Source organism: Salvelinus alpinus, chromosome 2 (genome assembly GCF_045679555.1).
Source record: "Salvelinus alpinus chromosome 2, SLU_Salpinus.1, whole genome shotgun sequence".
NCBI classification, from domain to species: domain Eukaryota; kingdom Metazoa; phylum Chordata; class Actinopteri; order Salmoniformes; family Salmonidae; genus Salvelinus; species Salvelinus alpinus.
This window is the reverse complement of record NC_092087.1, coordinates 101091566-101112721: the sequence shown is the minus strand read 5'-3', so window position 1 is coordinate 101112721 and position 21156 is coordinate 101091566. Positions and strand designations below refer to the sequence as shown.

General features: G+C 43.8%; 1 protein-coding gene across 1 annotated transcript; it reads left to right on the top strand.

The window, feature by feature from the left end:
* Window positions 1-372: 372 nt before the first annotated feature.
* LOC139547133 (zinc finger protein 271-like) lies at window positions 373-10338 on the top strand. Its single transcript, XM_071356164.1, has 2 exons — window positions 373-1302; window positions 9275-10338. The coding sequence occupies exons 1-2, from the start codon at window positions 936-938 to the stop codon at window positions 10021-10023; spliced, it is 1116 nt and encodes a 371-aa protein (XP_071212265.1). The 5' UTR covers window positions 373-935; the 3' UTR covers window positions 10024-10338.
* Window positions 10339-21156: the final 10818 nt, after the last annotated feature.

The window sequence follows — 21156 nt, the reverse complement described above, 5'->3', positions numbered from 1 at the left end:
GTATTGTCAATCAGTGTTGCTTCCTAAGTGGACAGTTTGATTTCACAGAAGTGTGATTGACTTGGAGTTACATTGTATTGTTTAAGTGTTCCCTTTATTTTTTTGAGCAGTGTATGTCTAAAAACCTGTTTTTGCTTCATCATTGTGGGGTATGACACATTACTATGGCATAATGAAGCATGACCCAATACTATGGCAACACCAAGCATGAACCATTACTATGGCATCACCAAGCATGACGGATTACTATGGCAACACCAAGCGTGACAGATTACTATGGCAACACTAAGCATGACAGATTACTGGTGCTCAGGAAGAATCATAATGCTTATATGGGGAACAGGAGTGAAAAGGGTAGAGGAGAGGTGATTAAGGGAGTGGGAACAGGTGTGGAGGGAAGGGGTGGGGCCTTTGGTAATTGGAGGCAATTAGAGTCATGTCAACAGTAAGTGTTGAAGATAATGGACCTATGTAATTAGTGCTGAACACTCATGGAAGCCAATTTACATTATATTGTCAACATTGGCTTAGCTAGTTTTTTTTTTAAACAATTACTATTCTAGTTCATAATGTACATATTCATATTCAGGTCTAAGTCTGTGTATAGGAAAATATTGTTTGCGTTTGTTTCTAAACTCCATTACCCACTAGTCAGCAGCAGGCGATGTGAGTCTTTCAGGTGGCGCTTCTTGGGTGACGTATAATCTAGTGGACGGGACACGTCTTCAACAACAACAACAAAGCTACCGATTCAACCCCTTCGGCAGCTTGCTAGCCAACATAAAACCGAAACATTGAAGTTCTTTTTAAACACAATCCTGTTAACGTATATACCAGTTAACTTTAAAAGTAATTTACTTGTTCAATTTGTTGAAATTGTTACTCAGCCTAGCACTAAGCTAGTCGCTAATGCAAACTAGCTAACAACCCCAACCATGAGCTCACTAAACTACTCCTCCCCTGCTAAAGAAGAGAATGTCTGCTGGACGGAGAAAGAAGCTCTGGGGCTGAACATTGTCGTGAAAGAGGAAGAGGAGGATATTACAGTAAAAGGAGAGGAAGAAGCTTCCAGAACGATAAAGGAGGAAGATCATGTTACATTTGGAGTGGAAGATGGGATAGAGGCTGTCACAGTGGAAGAGGAGTGGGTAGAAGATTTCAGAATAAAAAAGGAAGAGGAGGAGGATGTTATAGTGAAAGAAGAGGAAGAACCTTCTAGCGTGAAAGAAGAAGAAGAGGCTATCTCAATAAAAGAGGAGGAGGAAGGAGAGGAGGGGACTGAAAAATATCTGATTAACACCAGTAAGTATAGCTTCTTTTGTCCTGCAGGTGTGCACAAAAAAGGAATAACTTGTGGTGGACTCATTTTGACATGAGGTAAGCAGAGAGGAAGTGTGTCTACCAAATACCCATGTTTGTAAAGTATGTTTAATAATATACTATGTATACAAAAGTATGTGGACACCCCTTCAAATTAGTGGATTCGGCTATTTCAGCCACACCTGTTGCTGACAGGTGTATAAAATCGAACACACAGCCATGCAATCTCCTTTGACAAACATTGGGAGTAGAATGGCCTTATTGAAGAGCTCAGTGACTTTCAACATGGCACCGTCATAGGATGGCACCTTTCCAACAAGTCAGTTCGAAAAATGTCTGCCCTGCTAGAGCTGCCCCGGTCTACTGTAAGGGATGTTATGTATTTTTATTTAATTGGGGATCCCCATTAGCTGCTGCCCAGGCAGAAGCTACTCTTCCTGGGGTTTATTATGGATACCCATTAGTTCCTGCAAAGGCAGCGGCTACTCTTCCTGGGGTTTATTATGGATCCCCATTTGCTCCTGCCAAGACAGCGGCTACTCTTCCTGGGGTTTATTAGGGATCCCCATTAGTTCCTGCAAAGGCAGCGGTTACTCTTCCTGGGGTTTATTAGGGATCCCCATTAGTTCCTGCCAAGGCAGCAGCTACTCTTCCTGGGGTTTATTATGGATCCCCATTAGTTCCTGCCAAGACAGTGGCTACTCTTCCTGGGGTTTATTATGGATCCCCATTAGTTCCTGCCAAGGCAGCGGCTACTCTTCCTGGGGTTTATTATGGATCCCCATTAGTTTCTGCCAAGGCAGCGGCTACTCTTCCTGGGGTTTATTATGGAAACCCCTTTAGTTCCTGCCAAGGCAGCGGCTACTCTTCCTGGGGTTTATTATGGATCCCCATTAGTTATACTATAAGGTATAGGGATAGGAGACACGTAGTCCTTTATTAGGTCCTTAATATTTCAGCTATAAGGGAGACACATAGTCCTTTATTAGGTCCTTAATATTTCAGCTATAAGGGAGACACGTAGTCCTTTATTAGGTCCTTAATATTTCAGCTATAAGGGAGACACGTAGTCTTTTATTAGGTCCTTAATATTTCAGCTATAAGGGAGACACGTAGTCCTTTATTAGGTCCTTAATATTTCAGCTATAAGGGAGACACGTAGTCCTTTATTAGGTCCTTAATATTTCAGCTATAAGGGAGACACGCAGTCCTTTATTAGGTCCTTAATATTTCAGCTATAAGGGAGACATGTAGTCCTTTATTAGGTCCTTAATATTTCAGCTATAAGGGAGACACGTAGTCCTTTAGTAGGTCCTTAATATTTCAGCTATAAGGTATAGGGAGACATGTAGTCCTTTATTAGGTCCTTAATATTTCAGCTATAAGGGAGACATGTAGTCCTTTATTAGGCCCTTAATATTTCAGCTATAATGGAGACACGTAGTCCTTTATTAGGTCCTTAATATTTCAGCTATAAGGGAGACACGTAGTCCTTTATTAGGTCCTTAATATTTCAGCTATAAGGGAGACACGTAGTCCTTTATTAGGTCCTTAATATTTCAGCTATAAGGGAGACACGTAGTCCTTTAGTAGGTCCTTAATATTTCAGCTATAAGGGAGACACGTAGTCCTTTAGTAGGTCCTTAATATTTCAGCTATAAGGTATAGGGAGACATGTAGTCCTTTATTAGGTCCTTAATATTTCAGCTATAAGGGAGACATGTAGTCCTTTATTAGGTCCTTAATATTTCAGCTATAAGGGAGACACGTAGTCCTTTATTAGGTCCTTAATATTTCAGCTATAAGGGAGACACGTAGTCCTTTATTAGGTCCTTAATATTTCAGCTATAAGGGAGACACGTAGTCCTTTATTAGGTCCTTAATATTTCAGCTATAAGGTATAAGGAGACACGTAGTCCTTTATTAGGTCCTTAATATTTCAGCTATAAGGGAGACAAGTAGTCCTTTATTAGGTCCTTAATATTTCAGCTATAAGGGAGACATGTAGTCCTTTATTAGGTCCTTAATATTTCAGCTATAAGGGAGACAAGTAGTCCTTTATTAGGTCCTTAATATTTCAGCTATAAGGGAGACAAGTAGTCCTTTATTAGGTCCTTAATATTTCAGCTATAAGGGAGACAAGTAGTCCTTTATTAGGTCCTTAATATTTCAGCTATAAGGGAGACATGTAGTCCTTTATTAGGTCCTTAATATTTCAGCTATAAGGGAGACACGTAGTCCTTTATTAGGTCCTTAATATTTCAGCTATAAGGGAGACATGTAGTCCTTTATTAGGTCCTTAATATTTCAGCTATAAGGGAGACACGTAGTCCTTTATTAGGTCCTTAATATTTCAGCTATAAGGGAGACACGTAGTCCTTTATTAGGTCCTTAATATTTCAGCTATAAGGGAGACATGTAGTCCTTTATTAGGTCCTTAATATTTCAGCTATAAGGGAGACACGTAGTCCTTTATTAGGTCCTTAATATTTCAGCTATAAGGGAGACATGTAGTCCTTTATTAGGTCCTTAATATTTCAGCTATAAGGGAGACACGTAGTCCTTTATTAGGTCCTTAATATTTCAGCTATAAGGGAAACACGTAGTCCTTTATTAGGTCCTTAATATTTCAGCTATAAGGGAGACACGTAGTCCTTTATTAGGTCCTTAATATTTCAGCTATAAGGGAAACACGTAGTCCTTTATTAGGTCCTTAATATTTCAGCTATAAGGGAGACACGTAGTCCTTTATTAGGTCCTTAATATTTCAGCTATAAGGGAGACACGTAGTCCTTTATTAGGTCCTTAATATTTCAGCTATAAGGTATAAGGAGGCAAGTAGTCCTTTATTAGGTCCTTAATATTTCAGCTATAAGGGAGACACGTAGTCCTTTATTAGGTCCTTAATATTTCAGCTATAAGGGAGACACGTAGTCCTTTATTAGGTCCTTAATATTTCAGCTATAAGGGAGACACGTAGTCCTTTATTAGGTCCTTAATATTTCAGCTATAAGGTATAAGGAGACAAGTAGTCCTTTATTAGGTCCTTAGTATTTCAGCTATAAGGGAGACATGTAGTCCTTTATTAGGTCCTTAATATTTCAGCTATAAGGGAGACACGTAGTCCTTTATTAGGTCCTTAATATTTCAGCTATAAGGTATAAGGAGACACGTAGTCCTTTATTAGGTCCTTAATATTTCAGCTATAAGGGAGACACGTAGTCCTTTATTAGGTCCTTAATATTTCAGCTATAAGGGAGACACGTAGTCCTTTATTAGGTCCTTAATATTTCAGCTATAAGGGAGACACGTAGTCCTTTATTAGGTCCTTAATATTTCAGCTATAAGGGAGACACGTAGTCCTTTATTAGGTCCTTAATATTTCAGCTATAAGGTATAAGGAGACAAGTAGTCCTTTATTAGGTCCTTAATATTTCAGCTATAAGGGAGACACGTAGTCCTTTATTAGGTCCTTAATATTTCAGCTATAAGGGAGACACGTAGTCCTTTATTAGGTCCTTAATATTTCAGCTATAAGGGAGACACGTAGTCCTTTATTAGGTCCTTAATATTTCAGCTATAAGGGAGACATGTAGTCCTTTATTAGGTCCTTAATATTTCAGCTATAAGGGAGACACGTAGTCCTTTATTAGGTCCTTAATATTTCAGCTATAAGGGAGACACGTAGTCCTTTATTAGGTCCTTAATATTTCAGCTATAAGGGAGACATGTAGTCCTTTATTAGGTCCTTAATATTTCAGCTATAAGGGAGACACGTAGTCCTTTATTAGGTCCTTAATATTTCAGCTATAAGGGAGACACGTAGTCCTTTATTAGGTCCTTAATATTTCAGCTATAAGGTATAAGGAGACAAGTAGTCCTTTATTAGGTCCTTAATATTTCAGCTATAAGGGAGACACGTAGTCCTTTATTAGGTCCTTAATATTTCAGCTATAAGGGAGACATGTAGTCCTTTATTAGGTCCTTAATATTTCAGCTATAAGGGAGACACGTAGTCCTTTATTAGGTCCTTAATATTTCAGCTATAAGGGAGACACGTAGTCCTTTATTAGGTCCTTAATATTTCAGCTATAAGGGAGACACGTAGTCCTTTATTAGGTCCTTAATATTTCAGCTATAAGGTATAAGGGAGACAAGTAGTCCTTTATTAGGTCCTTAATATTTCAGCTATAAGGGAGACATGTAGTCCTTTATTAGGTCCTTAATATTTCAGCTATAAGGGAGACACGTAGTCCTTTATTAGGTCCTTAATATTTCAGCTATAAGGGAGACACGTAGTCCTTTATTAGGTCCTTAATATTTCAGCTATAAGGGAGACACGTAGTCCTTTATTAGGTCCTTAATATTTCAGCTATAAGGGAGACACGTAGTCCTTTATTAGGTCCGTAGTCCTTTATTAGGTCCTTAATATTTCAGCTATAAGGGAGACACGTAGTCCTTTATTAGCTCCTTAATATTTCAGCTATAAGGGAGACACGTAGTCCTTTATTAGGTCCTTAATATTTCAGCTATAAGGAGACACGTAGTCCTTTATTAGGTCCTTAATATTTCAGCTATAAGGGAGACACGTAGTCCTTTATTAGGTCCTTAATATTTCAGCTATAAGGGAGACACGTAGTCCTTTATTAGGTCCTTAATATTTCAGCTATAAGGGAGACACGTAGTCCTTTATTAGGTCCTTAATATTTCAGCTATAAGGTGTAGGGAGACACGTAGTCCTTTATTAGGTCCTTAATATTTCAGCTATAAGGGAGACATGTAGTCCTTTATTAGGTCCTTAATATTTCAGCTATAAGGGAGACAAGTAGTCCTTTATTAGGTCCTTAATATTTCAGCTATAAGGGAGACAAGTAGTCCTTTATTAGGTCCTTAATATTTCAGCTATAAGGGAGACAAGTAGTCCTTTATTAGGTCCTTAATATTTCAGCTATAAGGGAGACATGTAGTCCTTTATTAGGTCCTTAATATTTCAGCTATAAGGGAGACACGTAGTCCTTTATTAGGTCCTTAATATTTCAGCTATAAGGGAGACATGTAGTCCTTTATTAGGTCCTTAATATTTCAGCTATAAGGGAGACACGTAGTCCTTTATTAGGTCCTTAATATTTCAGCTATAAGGGAGACACGTAGTCCTTTATTAGGTCCTTAATATTTCAGCTATAAGGGAGACATGTAGTCCTTTATTAGGTCCTTAATATTTCAGCTATAAGGGAGACACGTAGTCCTTTATTAGGTCCTCTAGTCCTTTATTAGGTCCTTAATATTTCAGCTATAAGGGAGACACGTAGTCCTTTATTAGGTCCTTAATATTTCAGCTATAAGGGAGACACGTAGTCCTTTATTAGGTCCTTAATATTTCAGCTATAAGGGAGACATGTAGTCCTTTATTAGGTCCTTAATATTTCAGCTATAAGGAGACACGTAGTCCTTTATTAGGTCCTTAATATTTCAGCTATAAGGGAGACACGTAGTCCTTTATTAGGTCCTTAATATTTCAGCTATGGGAGACACGTAGTCCTTTATTAGGTCCTTAATATTTCAGCTATAAGGGAGACACGTAGTCCTTTATTAGGTCCTTAATATTTCAGCTATAAGGTATAGGGAGACACGTAGTCCTTTATTAGGTCCTTAATATTTCAGCTATAAGGGAGACACGTAGTCCTTTATTAGGTCCTTAATATTTCAGCTATAAGGGAGACACGTAGTCCTTTATTAGGTCCTTAATATTTCAGCTATAAGGGAGACATGTAGTCCTTTATTAGGTCCTTAATATTTCAGCTATAAGGTATAGGGAGACAAGTAGTCCTTTATTAGGTCCTTAATATTTCAGCTATAAGGGAGACACGTAGTCCTTTATTAGGTCCTTAATATTTCAGCTATAAGGGAGACACGTAGTCCTTTATTAGGTCCTTAATATTTCAGCTATAAGGGAGACACGTAGTCCTTTATTAGGTCCTTAATATTTCAGCTATAAGGGAGACATGTAGTCCTTTATTAGGTCCTTAATATTTCAGCTATAAGGGAGACACGTAGTCCTTTATTAGGTCCTTAATATTTCAGCTATAAGGGAGACACGTAGTCCTTTATTAGGTCCTTAATATTTCAGCTATAAGGGAGACATGTAGTCCTTTATTAGGTCCTTAATATTTCAGCTATAAGGGAGACACGTAGTCCTTTATTAGGTCCTTAATATTTCAGCTATAAGGGAGACACGTAGTCCTTTATTAGGTCCTTAATATTTCAGCTATAAGGTATAAGGAGACAAGTAGTCCTTTATTAGGTCCTTAATATTTCAGCTATAAGGGAGACACGTAGTCCTTTATTAGGTCCTTAATATTTCAGCTATAAGGGAGACATGTAGTCCTTTATTAGGTCCTTAATATTTCAGCTATAAGGGAGACACGTAGTCCTTTATTAGGTCCTTAATATTTCAGCTATAAGGGAGACACGTAGTCCTTTATTAGGTCCTTAATATTTCAGCTATAAGGGAGACACGTAGTCCTTTATTAGGTCCTTAATATTTCAGCTATAAGGTATAAGGGAGACAAGTAGTCCTTTATTAGGTCCTTAATATTTCAGCTATAAGGGAGACATGTAGTCCTTTATTAGGTCCTTAATATTTCAGCTATAAGGGAGACACGTAGTCCTTTATTAGGTCCTTAATATTTCAGCTATAAGGGAGACACGTAGTCCTTTATTAGGTCCTTAATATTTCAGCTATAAGGGAGACACGTAGTCCTTTATTAGGTCCTTAATATTTCAGCTATAAGGGAGACACGTAGTCCTTTATTAGGTCCTTAATATTTCAGCTATAAGGGAGACACGTAGTCCTTTAATAGGTCCTTAATATTTCAGCTATAAGGTATAGGGAGACATGTAGTCCTTTATTAGGTCCTTAATATTTCAGCTATAAGGGAGACACGTAGTCCTTTATTAGGTCCTTAATATTTCAGCTATAAGGTATAAGGAGACACGTAGTCCTTTATTAGGTCCTTAATATTTCAGCTATAAGGGAGACACGTAGTCCTTTATTAGGTCCTTAATATTTCAGCTATAAGGGAGACACGTAGTCCTTTATTAGGTCCTTAATATTTCAGCTATAAGGGAGACATGTAGTCCTTTATTAGGTCCTTAATATTTCAGCTATAAGGGAGACACGTAGTCCTTTATTAGGTCCTTAATATTTCAGCTATAAGGGAGACCAAGTAGTCCTTATTAGGTCCTTAATATTTCAGCTATCAGGGAGACACGTAGCAGTCCTTTCCTGAGCCGTAGTTATTAGGCTATACAGCAAATGAACATAATACTTTCTAGGCTAAACACTTAGGGTCTAGGGAGACATGTAGTCCTTTATTAGGTCCTTAATATTTCAGCTATAAGGGAGACACGTAGTCCTTTATTAGGTCCTTAATATTTCAGCTATAAGGGAGACACGTAGTCCTTTATTAGGTCCTTAATATTTCAGCTATAAGGGAGACATGTAGTCCTTTATTAGGTCCTTAATATTTCAGCTATAAGGTATAAGGAGACACGTAGTCCTTTATTAGGTCCTTAATATTTCAGCTATAAGGTGTAGGGAGGCAAGTCACCCCAATGGCTCTTGTGAGTCTCTCTGGATAAGAGCTAAATGACTAAAATGTTCGACTGTTCTGATTGAAATCTCTCCACATTTTATGTCCTTTATTATTACAATTAATGTCTGATTTCGTGACATTTGGTTGAAGTCTTGACTTTCAGTTTCTTTTCAAATGATGAAGAGGACAGAATCAAGACAACAAATTATAATTTGGATTAAACAACCTAAGATACTGACCTCAGGTTATTGAGGGATCTAGTCTGGATTAAACCTCAGAGGAAGACAGGTTCATCATGTGCAGGTTTTATTCTGGTCCCTGTTTAGTATTTACCTAAATACACTGTTTGTCTTTGGCAGGAGAGAGACCACACTCTCACTCTGACAGCAGGAAGAGTCCTTCGGGGGAACAAGACCCAGAGACGCCCAAACCAGTGAGACCACACCAGTGTTCCCACTGTGTAAAGAGTTTTAAGTGGTTATGTTACCTAAAAGAACATGAAAGAATACACACAGGAGAAAAGCCTTTCCAATGTTCCCAGTGTGTAAAGAGTTTTACCCAATTAGGGAGCCTGAAAATACATGAGAGATCACACACAAGAGAGAAACCTTACCACTGTGCCCACTGTGAATATACTTTTTTCTCATCAGGGGACTTGCTAAAGCATAAAAGAACACACTCGGCAGAGAGGCCCTACCAATGTCCCCAGTGTGGAAAGAGTTTTATCCAGTTAGGGAACCTGAAAAGGCATTTGAGAACACACACAGGGGAGAAGCCCTACCACTGCTCATACTGTGAAAAGATATTTACCCAGCTAGCGAACTTAAAAAGGCATGAGAGGACACACAAAGGCGAAAAACCTTACCAATGTTCCCAGTGTGAAAAGAGTTTTACAGAGTTTGGGAGCATGAAAAGGCATGAGAGAATACATACAGGGGAGAAGCCTTACCACTGCTCCCAATGTGAAATGAGCTTTTCCTCATCATGGTGCCTAAAATCACACAAGAGGACACACTCAGGAGAGAAGCTTTTCCAATGCTCTCAGTGTGTAAAGAGTTATACCCGGTTAGGGGACCTGAAAAGACATGAGAGGACACACACAGGATGAGCCTCATCACCGCTCCCAGTGTTGCAAGAGTTTAATCTGGTTAGGTAGCCTGAAAAATACACTCTGGAGAGAAGCTTTACCACTGCTCTCACTGTGGCTTTAAACTTACCTGGTTAAAGCAACTGAAAGAGCATGTAAGTCCACACCTGAGAGAAACGTTATCAATGCTCCCAGTGTGGAAAGAGATATGAAATCAAATTATAAAAAGCAGACTCAAAAATAAATCTGTTTTTTTATTTCAACACATGACCTGAATATGGAGCACATCAGAAAGATTGTAGATGCTCTGTGATTAAATTGCCCGTTTTAAACTCACTCTCTTTGTGTGTATCTGTGTGTGTCATTCCTGGAGCCCTACAGAGGAGTATACTACGACACGAGATAGAGGAGATGGAGATAGATGGAGGAATAGAGGAGATGGAGATAGATGGTGGAATAGAGGAGATAGAGGAGATGGAGGTAGATGGAGGAGATATAGGAGATGGAGATAGATGGAGGGGGTAGAGGATATGGAGGGGATGGAGGAGATGGATGGGATGGAGGGGATGGAGGAGATGGAGGGGGTAGAGGAGATGGAGGGGGTAGAGGAGATGGAGATAGATGGAGGGGGTAGAGGAGATGGAGATAGATGGAGGGGGTAGAGGAGATGGAGATAGATGGAGGGGGTAGAGGAGATGGAGATAGATGGAGGGGGTAGAGGAGATATAAGAGAGATGGAAGGGGTAGAGGAGATGGAGATAGATAGAGGGGGTAGAGGAGATATAAGAGAGATGGAAGGGGTAGAGGAGATGGAGGGGGTAGAGGAGATGGAGATAGATGGAGGGGGTAGAGGAGATGGAGATAGATGGAGATGGAGATAGATGGAGGGGGTAGAGGAGATATAAGAGAAATGGAAGGGGTAGAGGAGATGGAGATAGATAGAGGGGGTAGAGGAGATATAAGAGAGATGGAAGGGGTAGAGGAGATGGAGGGGGTAGAGGAGATGGAGATAGATGGAGGGGGTAGAGGAGATGAAGATAGATGGAGGGGGTAGAGGAGATGGAGATAGATGGAGGGGGTAGGGGAGATATAAGAGAGATGGAATGGGGTAGAGGAGATGGAGATAGATAGAGGGGGTAGAGGAGATATAAGAGAGATGGAAGGGGTAGAGGAGATGGAGGGGGTAGAGGAGATGGAGATAGATAGTGGGGGTAGAGGAGATGGAGATAGATGGAGGGGATGGAGGGGGTAGAGGAGATGGAGATAGATAGTGGAGGTAGAGGAGATGGAGATAGATGGAGGGGATGAAGGGGGTAGAGGAGATGGAGGGAGTAGAGGAGATGGAGAGAGATGGAGGGGGTAGAGGAGATATAAGAGAGATGGAGGGGGTAGAGGAGATATAAGAGATAGAGAATATGTAGTTTGGAGAGCGTTTGCACATTGGCAAGACGTTGCTGAGGATTCAGAATAGAATCACGCCTGGGCCACAGGAGTGGCGCAGCAGTCTAAGGCACTGCATCACAGCCCCGGGTTCGATCCCAGGCTGTGTCACAGCCGGCTGTGACCGGGAGAACCATGAAGTGGCGCACAATTGGCCCAGCGTCGTCCGGGTTAGAGGAGGGTTTGGCCGGCTGGGATTTCCTTGTCCCATCGCGCTCTAGTGACTCCTTGTGGCTGGCTGGGCACATGCACGCTGACTTCGGTCGGCAGCGGAACGGTGTTTCCACGGTGCGGCTGGCTTCCGGGTTAAAGCGAGCAATGTGTCAAGAAGCAGTGCGGTTTGGCAGGGTCGTGTTTCGAGGGATGCATAGCTCTTGACCTTCGCCTCTCTCGACGAGTCCGTATGGGAGTTGCAGCGATGGGACAAGACTGTAACTACCAATTGGATATCACGAAATTTGGGACCAAAAGGGGTAAAAGTTAAAAATAAATGTTGATGCCTGGCCGACGTGTAAATGATGTAGAACTGTAAAATGTAGATTGTAGAATGTAGGCATTCTAAATACATATGTAAGACATCTGGCCAATGTGCAAACAGCCTCAATACTCCATCTGCCTGATGTATCACACGTTGGGCAGACGTACACTGAGTGGACAAAACATTAAGGACACCTTCTCTTTCCATGACATAGACTGACCAGGTGAATCCAGTTGAAAGCTATGATCCCTTATTGATGTCACTTGTTAATCCACTTAAAATCGGGGTAGATGAAGGGGAAGAGACAGGTTAAAGAAGGATTTTTAAGCCTTGAGTGCAATTCGAGACATGGATTAGTGTCAATGCCCTGTGCCATTCAACATGGGTTAGCACCCCTATGGAGTCAACAAGATTTAAGTGCCTCTGTGGAGTCAACATGGGTGTGGTACCCCTGTAGAGTCGACATGGGCCAGCACTGGTTTGGTGTCAACATGGGCCAGCACCCCTGTGGAGTCACGTGGGCTAGCACCCCTGTGGAGTTAATATGGGTCAGCACCCCTGTGGAGTCAACAGTGGGTCATCACCCCTGTGTAGTCAAGAATGGCCCACCAACCAAATGGAGTCAACGTGGGCCAGCACAACTGTGGACACAACGTGTGCGAAGCACCCCTGTGGAGTCGACGTGTGCCAGCACCCCTGTGGAGTCAACATGGGCCAGCACCCCTGTGGAGTCAACATGGGCCAGCACCCCTGTGGAGTCAACATGGGCCAGCACCCCTGTGGAGTCAACATGGGCCAGCATCACTGTGGAGTCAACATGGGCCAGCATCACTGTGGAGTCAACATGTGCCAGCACCCCTGTGGAGTCAACATGGACCATCACCCCTGTGGAGTCAACATGGGCCAGCACCCCTGTGGAGTCAACATGGGCCAGTATCCCTGTGGAGTCAACATGGGCCAGCACCCCTGTGGAGTCAACATGGGCCAGCATCACTGTGGAGTCAACATGGGCCAGCACCCCTGTGGAGTCAACACGGGCCAGCATCATTGTGGAGTCAACATGGGCCAGCATCACTGTGGAATGCTTTCGACACCTTTTAAAGTCAACGCCCTGTGACAAATTGAGGCTGTTCTGAGGGCTGAAGGGGGGAGTGGGGGTTTGGAAGGTGTCCTTCATGTTTTGTACACTCCCAACTGGTAAAATAGTCTTAAGAAAATACCATTAGCTGATCACCTGCAGTACCATCGTGGACCACAGGTTAGTAACCACTGCTCTAGGTAATGCAACTAGGCTACAGTTCAATCCAAGGGAGAAGATAGGCATTTTTGACATCGTACTTTTACATCAAATTGATTAAAAAATAAATTAAAAAGAGATCAGATAACATCATGTGATTGTTCTGGGGGACAAATACGAGTTGGTTCAACCCTTTAGACTGGTGGAAATTGTCCTGTGTGGATTGGGCCAGATGTAAATGTTTCTAACAGAAGAAATATAAAAAGCATATGACCATGGTAGCAATTAAAAGACAGGACGGCCGGGGTGTTAAAAGACAACAATTTGGAGAACATTGGGATATTATCAGACCAAAGGTAAGAACTCTACGCTTCCCCTGACACAAGACTGAATCCAAACATTACATTGGTGAGGACTCAACACTTCACCTGACACAAGACTGAATGCAAACATTACATTGGTGAGGACTCAACCCTTCCCCTGACACAAGACTGAATGCAAACATTACATTGGTGAGGACTCAACCCTTCCCCTGACACAAGACTGAATCCAAACATTACAATGGTGAGGACTCAACACTTCACCTGACACAAGACTGAATGCAAACATTACATTGGTGAGGACTCAACCCTTCCCCTGAGACAAGACTGAATGCAAACATTACATTGGTGAGGACTCAACCCTTCCCCTGACACAAGACTGAATCCAAACATTACAATGGTGAGGACTCAACCCTTCCCCTGAGACAAGACTGAATGCAAACATTACATTGGTGAGGACTCAACACTTCCCCTGACACAAGACTGAATGCAAACATTACATTGGTGAGGACTCAACCCTTCCCCTGACACAAGACTGAATCCAAACATTACATTGGTGAGGACTCAACACTTCACCTGACACAAGACTGAATGCAAACATTACATTGGTGAGGACTCAACCCTTCCCCTGAGACAAGACTGAATGCAAACATTACATTGGTGAGGACTCAACACTTCACCTGACACAAGACTGAATGCAAACATTACATTGGTGAGGACTCAACTCTTCCCCTGAGACAAGACTGAATCCAAACATTACATTGGTGAGGACTCAACACTTCACCTGACACAAGACTGAATCCAAACATTACATTGGTGAGGACTCAACACTTCCCCTGAGACAAGACTGAATCCAAACATTACATTGGTGAGCTACAGCTTTCCAATCTATGGGAATCTCAGACCTGGCAGAGAATTTATTGGACCTCCTGGACATAACGCTATTCCTTGTTGATCAACTGGGCCAACATGTGAAGCTTAATGGATACAATCTAATGCATCTTCAATGCATCAAAGTGGGATATGCGGTGACCCAAAATACAGTCACACGTTTTGTGCAACAGGAATCACCTTCAAAAACGTCTTTATGTAACAGTATAGCTTCCGTCCCTCTCCTCGCCCCAACCTGGGTTCGAACCAGGGACCCTCTGCACACATCTACCACAGTCACTCACACAAGCATCGTTACCCATCGCGCCACAAAAGCCACGGCCCTTGCAGAGCAAGGGGAACAACCACTTCTAGGTCTCAGAGTGAGTGACGTCACCGATTGAAACACTATTAGCGCGCACCACCGCTAACTAGCTAGCCATTTCACATCGGCCACATTTATAGGAACCCAGGTTCGATTTTCTTTTTTTTTTTTTTTATAATAATAATAATTATTATTATTATTATTTTGTGGCACAATAACTCTTACGATAAACTGAAGCCATATGGCATTTGTATTAATACGTTTAGGAGTAAGGTGAAGGTTAGGTTGAGGGGAAGGGTTAGCTAACATGCTAAGTCATTCCAAAGTATCTACAAAAAGTAGTAAGTAGTTGAAAAGTTGCTATTTAGCTAAAATTCTAAAGTGGTCCATGATGATATTCGAACTCGCAACCTTTGGGTTTCTAGACATTCGTGTTTTAAGACCAAATTTGATAGTCTCAGATTTACATTAATTATGTAACGTTTAGTCTATGAGACCAGGCTGGGTGAAGTGATAAAAGAGGATGATAGCAGTGTGGTGATTGTGAGGTAATACACAAATTCGACAGTCACAAGATGGCGGCTTCAAATAGGGCTACGGCACATCAAGGGAACTGTAGCCTTCTGTTCAGATGTGTTAAATTATAGACTGTAGGTCTATAACCTCTCACACAGCCTTAATATTACCTCCTGCAGAATTAAGCATGTCGTGCAGGAAAATTATACACCAAATGTAGGCAAAATTCTTACTCGGGAACAAGAGTGATTTCTTTCTTTCAGCATCTTGAGAGAATGCGAATGAGCAGTTAGATACCACCGGTAGAGGTGCTCTCTTTTATCAACATGATCAAAGCTGATTAGTATTTCAAGCACTTAAAATATGCATCCTAGCCGAACTTCAATCTTATCAGAAACATTTTGGGTTGTTTTCACAGCTTTCAATTTCCTTAAAACGCGTCAAACTGATGACATTTGGAAATGTTGCACAGAAAGTCTTTCCCGATTTTAAATAAAATGTTTTGTTGCATTTTCTCCCAAGTCCCTAAACGTCTTTGATCCGTGAAAGAAGCAGAGATGACAGAGAGAACTTTACCGATGACAACTAGATTTCAGCATTCACTCTATCGATGTATGACATTATTCTAGTGAGCACGGGTTCATTTAGTCTTCTAAGGCAACATATAATGACAGAATAGAAGCCGCTTTGAGGATAACACTGTGCCACCGACGCAGCCCGCTCCCAGGGACTGTGGGCTCTCGTCCTCCGTGGCAGACGTGAATAAGACATTTAAGCTGTTAACCCTCGCATGGCTGCCAGCCCAGACGGCACCCGCGTCCTCAAAGCATACGCAGACCAGCTGGCTGGAGTGTTTACGGACATATTCAATCTCTCCCTATCCCAGTCTGCTGTCCCCACTTGCTTCAAGATGTCCAGCATTGTTCCTGTACCCAAGAAAGCTAAGGTAACTGAACTAAATGACAATCATGTCATCATGAAGTGCTTTGGGAGGCTAGTTAAGGATCATACCACCTCTACCTGGCCTGACACCTTAGACCCATTTCAATTTGCTTACGGACCCAATAGATCATTTACGGAGTTCCAAATTAAGCAGCAGCAGCTGAAAAGATGAGCTCCTACAAATATTGAAATTTAAATGTTTTTTTAGAGTAAAGTACATCGAAAAAAATCAAAAGAAAACTGCAAACTGAATAGGAGACCAAACAAGCAGCAAACAAAGAAGAAAGGCTTTTGAAAAAGTAACAATTTTTCATAAAATTATACCGTTTTCTTAGCTAGCTAAGTTGTTTACCTGTTGCTAGGCAGTTGCTAGGGACATTCCTGGAAGAAGCTAGCTAGCTAACAAGGAGTGTCTAGTTGGCAGAAGAGAAGAAGGGACAAAGAAGGGACAAAGTGGGACAAAATAAGGACAGAAGAAAAGGGAAAGGGGACATTAAGGTGAAGCAGTCCTCTAAAGACACAAAAGACAATAATACAAGAAACAACACTTCTATTGCCTCTCCCTCTACGATACGCACTTCCGGGTTGGAGCGAGTAGTTGCATTCCGCTTTGCTCCACAGGTAGTATTACATTTCATTTCATTACAGTACAACAGTTTGATTTGTTTGATCTTAGCTGGCTACATAGCCGTCTTTGTATCCAAGATAATTGTGTAGTCTAGAGTAATTGTCGAGGTTACCTAGCCAGTTAGAGGTTACCTAGCCAGCTACACTTTCAAACAAAGTCAACAACGCAGCCACTGCTAGCTAGCCTATTTCACCAGCCAGCAGTACTATATCATTTTAGTCAATAAGATTTTTTGCAACGTAAGCTTAACTTTCTGAACATTCGAGACGTGTAGTCCACTTGTCATTCCAATCTCCTTTGCATTAGCGTAGCCTCTTCTGTAGCCTGTCAACTATGTGTCTGTCTATCCCTGTTCTCTCCTCTCTGCACAGACCATACAAACGCTTCACACCGCGTGGCCGCTGCTACTCTAACCTGGTGGTCCCAGCGCGCACGACCCACGTGGAGTTCCAGGTCTCAGGCAGCCTCTGGAACTGCCGATCTGCGGCCAACAAGGCAGAGTTCATCTCAGCCTATGCTTCCCTCCAGTCCCTCGACTTCTTGGCACTGACGGAAACATGGATTACCACTGATAACACTGCTACTCCTACTGCTCTCTCCTCGTCTGCCCACGTGTTCTCGCACACCCCGAGAGCTTCTGGTCAGCGGGGTGGTGGCACTGGGATCCTCATCTCTCCCAAGTGGACATTCTCTCTTTCTCCCCTGACCCATCTGTCTATCGCCTCCTTTGAATTCCATGCTGTCACAGTTACCAGCCCTTTCAAGCTTAACATCCTTATCATTTATCGCCCTCCAGGTTCCCTTGGAGAGTTCATCAATGAGCTTGACGCCCTGATAAGTTCCTTTCCTGAGGATGGCTCACCTCTCACAGTTCTGGGTGACTTTAACCTCCCCACGTCTACCTTTGACTCATTCCTCTCTGCCTCCTTCTTTCCACTCCTCTCCTCTTTTGACCTCACCCTCTCACCTTCCCTCCCTACTCACAAGGCAGGCAATACGCTTGACCTCATCTTTACTAGATGCTGTTCTTCCACTAATCTCATTGCAACTCCCCTCCAAGTCTCCGACCACTACCTTGTATCCTTTTCCCTCTCGCTCTCATCTAACACTTCCCACACTGCCCCTACTCGGATGGTATCGCGCCGTCCCAACCTTCGCTCTCTCTCCCCCGCTACTCTCTCCTCTTCCATCCTATCATCTCTTCCCTCTGCTCAAACCTTCTCCAACCTATCTCCTGATTCTGCCTCCTCAACCCTCCTCTCCTCCCTTTCTGCATCCTTTGACTCTCTATGTCCCCTATCCTCCAGGCCGGCTCGGTCCTCCCCTCCTGCTCCGTGGCTCGACGACTCATTGCGAGCTCACAGAACAGGGCTCCGGGCAGCCGAGCGGAAATGGAGGAAAACTCGCCTCCCTGCGGACCTGGCATCCTTTCACTCCCTCCTCTCTACATTCTCCTCTTCTGTCTCTGCTGCTAAAGCCAATTTCTACCACTCTAAATTCCAAGCATCTGCCTCTAACCCTAGGAAGCTCTTTGCCACCTTCTCCTCCCTCCTGAATCCTCCTCCCCCTCCTCCCCCCTCCTCCCTCTCTGCTGATGACTTCGTCAACCATTTTGAAAAGAAGGTCGACGACATCCGATCCTCGTTTGCTATGTCAAACGACACCGCTGGTTCTGCTCACACTGCCCTACCCTGTGCTTTGACCTCTTTCTCCCCTCTCTCTCCAGATGAAATCTCGCGTCTTGTGATGGCCGGCCGCCCAACAACCTGCCCGCTTGACCCTATCCCCTCCTCTCTTCTCCAGACCATTTCCGGAGACCTTCTCCCTTACCTCACCTCGCTCATCAACTCATCCTTGACCGCTGGCTACGTCCCTTCCGTCTTCAAGAGAGCGAGAGTTGCACCCCTTCTGAAAAAACCTACACTCGATCCCTCCGATGTCAACAACTACAGACCAGTATCCCTTCTTTCTTTTCTCTCCAAAACTCTTGAACGTGCCGTCCTTGGCCAGCTCTCCTGCTATCTCTCTCAGAATGACCTTCTTGATCCAAATCAGTCAGGTTTCAAGACTAGTCATTCAACTGAGACTGCTCTTCTCTGTGTCACGGAGGCGCTCCGCACTGCTAAAGCTAACTCTCTCTCCTCTGCTCTCATCCTTCTAGACCTATCGGCTGCCTTTGATACTGTGAACCATCAGATCCTCCTCTCCACCCTCTCCGAGCTGGGCATCTCCGGCGCGGCCCACGCTTGGATTGCGTCCTACCTGACAGGTCGCTCCTACCAGGTGGCGTGGCGAGAATCTGTCTCCGCACCACGTGCTCTCACCACTGGTGTCCCCCAGGGCTCTGTTCTAGGCCCTCTCCTATTCTCGCTATACACCAAGTCACTTGGCTCTGTCATATCCTCACATGGTCTCTCCTATCATTGCTATGCAGACGACACACAATTAATCTTCTCCTTTCCCCCCTCTGATAACCAGGTGGTGAATCGCATCTCTGCATGTCTGGCAGACATATCAGTGTGGATGACGGATCACCACCTCAAGCTGAACCTCGGCAAGACGGAGCTGCTCTTCCTCCCGGGGAAGGACTGCCCGTTCCATGATCTCGCCATCACGGTTGACAACTCCATTGTGTCCTCCTCCCAGAGTGCTAAGAACCTTGGCGTGATCCTGGACAACACCCTGTCGTTCTCAACTAACATCAAGGCGGTGACCCGTTCCTGTAGGTTCATGCTCTACAACATTCGCAGAGTACGACCCTGCCTCACGCAGGAAGCGGCGCAGGTCCTAATCCAGGCACTTGTCATCTCCCGTCTGGATTACTGCAACTCGCTGTTGGCTGGGCTCCCTGCCTGTGCCATTAAACCCCTACAACTCATCCAGAACGCCGCAGCCCGTCTGGTGTTCAACTTTCCCAAGTTCTCTCACGTCACCCCGCTCCTCCGCTCTCTCCACTGGCTTCCAGTTGAAGCTCGCATCCGCTACAAGACCATGGTGCTTGCCTACGGAGCTGTGAGGGGAACGGCACCTCCGTACCTTCAGGCTCTGATCAGGCCCTACACCCAAACAAGGGCACTGCGTTCATCCACCTCTGGCCTGCTCGCCTCCCTACCTCTGAGGAAGTACAGTTCCCGCTCAGCCCAGTCAAAACTGTTCGCTGCTCTGGCACCCCAATGGTGGAACAAACTCCCTCACGACGCCAGGTCAGCGGAGTCAATCACCACCTTCCGGAGACACCTGAAACCCCACCTCTTTAAGGAATACCTAGGATAGGATAAAGTAATCCTTCTAACCCCCCCCCCCCCCTTAAAAGAGTTAGATGCACTATTGTAAAGTGGTTGTTCCACTGGATATCATAAGGTGAATGCACCAATTTGTAAGTCGCTCTGGATAAGAGCGTCTGCTAAATGACTTAAATGTAAATCCACAGATGATGCAATCGCCATGGGACTGCACACTGCACTATCCCATCTGGACAAGAGGAATACCTATGTAAGAATGCTGTTCACTGACTACAGCTCAGCCTTCAACACCATAGTACCCTCCAAGCTCATCATTAAGCTCGGGGCCCTGGGTCTGAACCCCGCCATGTGCAACTGGGTCCTGGACTTCTTGACGGGCCGCCCCCAGGTGGTGAAGGTAGGAAACAACACCTCCACTTTGCTGATCCTCAACACAGCGGACTCACAAGGGTGCCTGCTCAGCCCTCTCCTGTACTCCCTGTTCACCCATGACTGCGTGACCACGCACGCCTTCAACTCAATCATCAAGTTTGCAGGCGACACAACAGTAGTGGGCCTGATTACCAACAATGATGAGGCAGCCTACAGGGAGGTGAGGGCCCTGGTGGAGTGGTGCAAGGAAAATAACCTCTCCCTCAACGTCAACAAAACAAAGGAGCTGAATGTGGACTTAAGGAAACAGCAGAGGGAGCACGCCCCCATCCACATCGACGGGACCGCAGTGGAGAAGGTGGAAAGCTTCAAGTTCCTCTGCGTACACATCACTGACAATCTGAAATGGTACACCCTGACATACAGTGTGGTGAAGGCGGCGCAACAGCACCTCTTCAACCTCAGGAGGATGGAATAATGTGTCTTGGGCACTAAGACCCTCAGAAACTATTACAGATACACAATTGAGAGCATCCTGTCGGGCTGCATCACCGCCTGGTACGGCAACTGCACCGCCCGCAACTGCAGGGCTCTCCAGAGGGTGGTACAGTCTTCCCAACGCATCACCGGGAGGCACACTACCTGTCCTCCAGGACACCTACAGCACCCGATGTCACAGGAAGGACAAAAAGATCATCAAGGACATCAATCACCCAAGCCACGGCCTGTTCACCCTGCTATCATCCAGAAGGAGAGGTCAGTACAGGTGCATCAAAGCTGGACT